The 5,733-nt window shown below is 61.2% G+C and overlaps 1 protein-coding gene across 2 annotated transcripts in view; it reads right to left on the minus strand.

The window, feature by feature from the left end:
• Positions 1-289: 289 nt before the first annotated feature.
• The window catches only part of PNPLA6 (patatin like domain 6, lysophospholipase), a 21,177-nt gene continuing 15,733 nt past the window's right edge, over positions 290-5,733 (minus strand). For both annotated transcript variants that reach the window (XM_077745719.1, XM_077745718.1), the window contains 9 exons: positions 5,459-5,619; positions 5,092-5,208; positions 4,935-5,004; positions 4,379-4,495; positions 2,485-2,786; positions 1,468-1,584; positions 919-1,015; positions 718-827; positions 290-583 (listed from right to left, as the gene is read on the minus strand). In XM_077745719.1, coding sequence (XP_077601845.1) covers positions 509-583; positions 718-827; positions 919-1,015; positions 1,468-1,584; positions 2,485-2,786; positions 4,379-4,495; positions 4,935-5,004; positions 5,092-5,208; positions 5,459-5,619 — 1,166 coding nt within the window. In that variant the 3' untranslated portion in view covers positions 290-508. The remainder of the gene's footprint in view (positions 584-717; positions 828-918; positions 1,016-1,467; positions 1,585-2,484; positions 2,787-4,378; positions 4,496-4,934; positions 5,005-5,091; positions 5,209-5,458; positions 5,620-5,733) is intronic.

Raw genomic sequence — 5,733 nt, forward strand, 5'->3', positions numbered from 1 at the left:
GGAGCAGCCAAGGGCAGAGGAAAATAAGGGGTACCAGGGTGGGCACCCAAGAACATCTGTGACCCGGGGGGTGCCCGTGGCATTCGGAGGTCCTGTGGTCTGAAGCCCGCACAGAGGGGGACTACCGGTGAATTCTGAGAGCACTCAGAGGGGGAAGCTGGGCCTGAGGCTGGGCACGGGGGGTGGGGGCTGTGACAGGCTCAGGGCTGTCTCGGCCCCAGCTCCAGCCATCCCAGTCATGGAAGCTGGAGCGAGGTGCCGCCTGCACCCAAAGATGACATGAGGCCACTTCCAAGAGGGGAGGGTTTATTGGGAGCAACTGGTCAAGGGTCCTCAGTGCAGTGCTGTCACTCCCCTTGGGGGCAGGGCAGTCCAGTGTGTGCGCCCTGGGCGCTGGGGTCAAGGGGGCCCCAGGAGGGTCGCAGGCATAGCAGCAGGCAGAGAGGGAATGAGCCGCCCCCACAGGGCTCGCCCCCAGCCCAGCCCCGGGGGGACCCTCTCAAGGTCCTCAGGCATCCACAGCCGAGCTGGGAGGGTCCGGGGGCGGGCAGCGCCGGTGCCGGAGAATGGACTTCTCCTCCTCCTGAGGGGACAGGAGCGAGCGCCACACACACCCATCAGCACGCATCACACCGCCCGGGAGGCTGGTGCACGCCACTCAGCACGTATCAGCCGTGTCACCCCACCTTGGGGAGGGCCTGGGCCACCCGCTCTCACCATCTCGGAGGCAGTGCTGGGGCTCGCGCCCTCGGGAGAGCCCCCTTCGTCCCGCGAGCAGTCAGGCCCGGCGTCTTCCTCATACTCCGTCAGGCAATCCGATTCCTCTCCTGGAATCAGGGAGCAGGGTGAGGTGTGGGGCCAGGGGCCACCAATCCCAGGCCCAGTCCCACCCTCCTGGGGGCCCCCTTGGCCCCTCACCATCGGCACAGCCATCGGAAACGTAGCTCGTGGGCGGCTCAATCCGGGACACGATCTCCGCCAAGTCGGTGAAGCCAGAGCTGGGGAAGGCCAGCACCTGTGAAGCACAGGCAGAGGTGGGGTGCTCTGCGGGGTCCTGGAGCATCAGGGGCTGTGGTTTTTTGGGGGCCCAGAGATCCTAGCGGGAGTCCTCTGGTCTGAGGGTCTCAGCTAAATCCAAGGAGGTCTGTGGTCATCTGAGATGGGTCGGGGGAATCTATTTTTTTTTTTTTAAGATTTTTTTTTTTAATGTTTTATTTATTTCTAGGAGAGAGAGAAAGAGAGACAGCGCGAGCAGGGGAGGGTCAGAGAGAGAGGGAGTCACAGACTGAAACAGGCTCCAGGCTCTGAGCTGGCCGTCAGCACAGAGCCCGACGCAGGGCTCGAACCCACGAACTGCGAGATCATGACCTAAGCGAAAGTCGGACGCTCAACCAACCAAGCCACCCAGGCGCCCCCGGGGGAATCTATTTTTAAGAGTGGCCCCACCGGGGTAGGTCACGGGCTTACGTCCGCACGGCGGCTCTCATTGAGGTCGGCAGACCGCCGGTCCGTGAGCATCTTCTCAATGATGTCACCCCTGCTCCAGCCCCCAAACACAGCCTTCCCGTACTGGTAGCCCACATCCTGCAGGAAGCGAGAAGGCTGAGGCTATGCCCGTGCACCCCACTCCCCTAATGGTTTTCTCTGCCTCACCTTCTCTCATCTCCGTTCTGTTGACCTTTCCCTGGCCCCTCAACAACCTCATAACCTGGGGGAGCTGGCATTTGAGACTAAGCCTATTTCAGGGCCAGCCTTAGGTAGCACACTCGTCCCCACATTGCTCATCCTGTGCCCCCGTCAGACATTACCAATCGTCTCATCCAGTGCCCTTTTCAGCCGTCACCAATTGCTCTCTCTACATTCTTTCCCACTCAGCCCCATGCAGTATGCCAAGTACCAGATGGCCTGAGATGATGGTGCATAAGCTTATTTCAAGGTCTGCAAAAATGCAGTATGTTTGTGGATACCATCATCTCCCACGCCCATGACAGACATCACCAATCCATCATGGCACGCTTTCCTAGGGAGCCCAGAAAGGAGGGGGGGGGGGTCAGACTTTTTTTACTCAGGCCTCTGGGCAGCAGCTCCCAGTCAATTTCAGCTGGCCTGGGCTAGGACACATTTTTGAGGTCTGTGGCATGTGACATATATGCTGCTCCACACCTCTCCCACCCTGTGGCAAACGTTACACACTGATCACTGTTCTCAATCCAACCGATGCAGAAAATGGCTTTAGAAATCTCTAGACAGTGCTTCAGGAAGTGCAGCTGGCACATAACGGAAACCTAGTTCCTTACGCAGCATGTGCACAGCCAGTCTTGCCACACGCACTGCAGACATCACAAATCAATTACCGTTCTGGTCTTCACGAATCCCATTTGGGAATGGAGCCCTGGACTCCTTCCCCTCATGTTGCTCTGGGCTCTAAGTAGTAAAGCTCTGTCAGCCCCCCATACCGGCACCCTGCCCCTCCCACCCACTCACATAGATCTGGTCGAACTTCCCGAAGTCCATGGTCTTGAAGCAGTCGATGGGCGGGCGCAGGTACTCGCAGTAGGAGCTGGACTTAACGACCTCCAGCTGCCGCACGCAGGACACGTAGGCCAGGCGAGACTGGATCTCGGCCATGTCTGGAACCTTGATCTTGTCTGTCCAGGGGTTTAGCCGCTTCCACAGCAGCCACCAGCCAGACAGGCTGTCCCCGTAGGTACTGAGGTCCGTCTCATCCTGACTCCCCACATCGATGGCGATGACCGTCTTGGCACCCATGCTGCGGGCGATGTCCGCTGTGGGGCCGGGGATGGTCATCAGGTGGGTCCCCACCAGAGCCCAGGGAGGAAAGCTCAACCCAGTCCCGCAAACACCGCCATGCAAGAGGTCACACGCAGAAAACCATGCAAACAACAAGTCAGTGTCCAAAGGGCATGGGCATCAACGCCCAGGACGCTGAGGGGGTGGGGTCAGACGGTAGAAGTTTTAGGGAGAGAGACAACATCGAAAAAAGGGAAAAAAGATGCGAAGTCAGACACGTGGGGGGACAGAGGTGCAGAGGGAGTGATGTGGAAAGACGGGGTCGTGAGGACAGACGCGGAGACGCGTGGAAGTCACGCCACGAGGGAGAGAAATAAGGGGAAGCACAGGCAGCAACAAAGACTTTTGGGGGAGAAAGAAATATCAGAGATATGGAGGGAGAGAGAATCTGGGGGGAAACGTGGGGCTGAGACGGGGACAGAGAACAATGAATAGGAATGAAGAGGTTCAGAGAAACAGGGCAGAGGGGTGAAGGGCAGGAGATGGCCCGGTGAGGAGGCTGGTGTGCCTGTGGATCTGTGTTCCCACGTCTGTGTGCTCACGGAGCATCTCTGCGTGGGTCTGGAAGAGCCTGGGGGTGTGGGGGCAGGGACCTGCAGCCTCCATCAGACTTTACCCGAGTCCCTCATGGGCTTGTTCGTATGTCTCAGGACGTGTCGCCACGTCCATGAGGCCGCACACGCTGGCACACGTCGGCACACGCCTGCAGCCTGTGTGTGTCTCCCGTCTGTGAGCATGAGCACGCACACCTCTGTGTGTGTCTACACATCTGTACACACACGTGGACAACCCTTGCACGCAAGATTCCTAGTACCTGTGCTCCTAGGGATCTGTACACAGCTGCTCATGTGTGTGTGGCTGATAGGCATGTATCCGTGCAGAGCGTGGGTGGCGGGAGATGGTGACCATCCCCCAGAAGGGGCCAGAGGGACAGAGCGTGGGTGACTGGGCGTGGCTGCGTGCCCACAAAACTTCACTTGCAAAACCAGGCTGGGGGCCGGATTCTGCTGATCCCAGGGACTGCGGACTGAGAGCGCACATACCTAGCAGGTGCATCTGTTTGTACGCGCTCACTTCTGGATGTGCGAAATTTCAAGCAGCACGTCTGGCCACCTGTCATCGGCACGGGCGAGGTCGGCGGGGAAGACTGAAAGCTTAGCCTGGTCGCATGGAGCCCGCCATCTGTGTGTGTGCACACTCGTGTGCGCGTGCGGCAGCGTGGGTGGAAGGGCGTGCGCACGTGTGCCCTCCCTCATGCGCACGTGTCTGACCACACGAACTGTGAGCAGCTGCGGGGCACACGTGTAGCTGGTGCGGATCCAGAGGCGTCTGTCATCCCTGCTGTGCGCGTGTGTATCTGTACGTGTTCGTTTGTGTTGGATGCAGCACGTGGCTGCGCTTCTCAACTCCCCACACTTCTGCTCCGGGGCACGCCTGCCTGTGCGTGAGTGTGTGCGCGCGGCCACACCCCTGCCCGGGTCTGCCTGCGCCTGTGCCCGCACGTGGGCACCCCTGCTCGCGTGTGCTGGGCGCGCGGACACGTGTGAGCGAGCGGGCGGCCACTTGCCTGGCAGGTTGTTGATGTAGCCGCCGTCCATGAGGAGGTGCCCGTCCTTTGGGTCGCACAGCGGGGGCAGGTAGCCTGAGAGCGTCATGCTGGCGCGCACATACCGCCACAAGGAGCCTGCCCGGCAGGACACACAGACACAGACACGCACAGACACGCTCAGACACGCGCAGAGGCCCGGCCAGCCCGGTGGGCTCGCTGACCTGGCACATTGTTGACATAGCACCCGTCCACAAGCAGGTGCCCGTCCTTGGGGTCGCAGAGTGGGGGCAGGTAAGGGCAGTAGGAGGCGCTGGCCCGGACGTAACGCCACACGCAGCCTGCGGGGACGGCGTGAGGGGGTGAGGCGCCTGACTAGCCTTCCAGCCCCCCTCCCCTGAGGAGACACATACCTGGGTGCCTCTGGGGCATTAGTGGGTGGTGGTTAGTGCTCGGCAATCAGGCCGGGGTGGACGGTCACTCATGTTAACAGTGTCCCAGCTGCTCGGCCGCCCTCCCCGCACCCCCTCCCCGCACAGCCACGGAGGCTGTCGTGGGGCCGGCCGGGGGCACCCACCATCTTTGTGGACGCGCATGGCTGAGGCGGTGATGTCTGTGGTCACATTGAAGTACGGCAACCACAGGTCCTGTGGGGACAGGGACCAGGGTGGCAGGGGAGTGGGGGCTCCCGCAGGGAGCAGCAGGGGCAGGGCAGGCGAGGGAGGAGGGCACACCTCGATCTGCTTGTCCTGGAAGACACGGTGAATGCCGCGGTTGAAGGCTGACCCGGTGAACATGGAGGTGACGGGGTATGTGAGGTCCAGCACCGGCTCCACCACCGAGGTCATGTTCTAGGGGCAAGGAGGCCGGCAGGGGTCAAACCGGAGGCATGTGGGGTCGCTAACAAGGGGGTCACAAAGGCCCTGGAGGAATCCGCTTTCAGGGTCCAAGTGGGGTTTGTTAATTAAGTCAGGAAAAGGGCTGGAAGAGCTCAGGAGCCCTTCTGGGATCAGGTTTCAGGGTGCTCCTCCTGCAGGGGGGGGTGGGCCTGTCCCCCACCCCTCGTTTCTCCCCCCTCCCCTCCCCATCCCCAACACACACCTTGGCCCACTCCCGGGCCCGCTGCTTCGTGCGACTGGCGCTCCGCTCCTCAGCATACAGGGCACCGATGAAGGAGCCGATGGATGTGCCTCCTACCAGGTCGACGGGGACCCCCGCCTCCTCCAATGCCTTCAGCACGCCGATGTGTGAACAGCCCCTGGAAAGGGGAGCAAACCCAGGGACTCACTGGAGATCCCCCAGGCCACCCCCCAACCAGGAGCTCCCCTCTCCCAGCTCCCCAGGCAACCAACAAGTGCCAGCCTCACCCCTACCCC

Source organism: Crocuta crocuta, unplaced genomic scaffold (assembly GCF_008692635.1).
Source record: "Crocuta crocuta isolate KB4526 unplaced genomic scaffold, BGI_CrCroc_1.0 scaffold650, whole genome shotgun sequence".
NCBI classification, from domain to species: domain Eukaryota; kingdom Metazoa; phylum Chordata; class Mammalia; order Carnivora; family Hyaenidae; genus Crocuta; species Crocuta crocuta.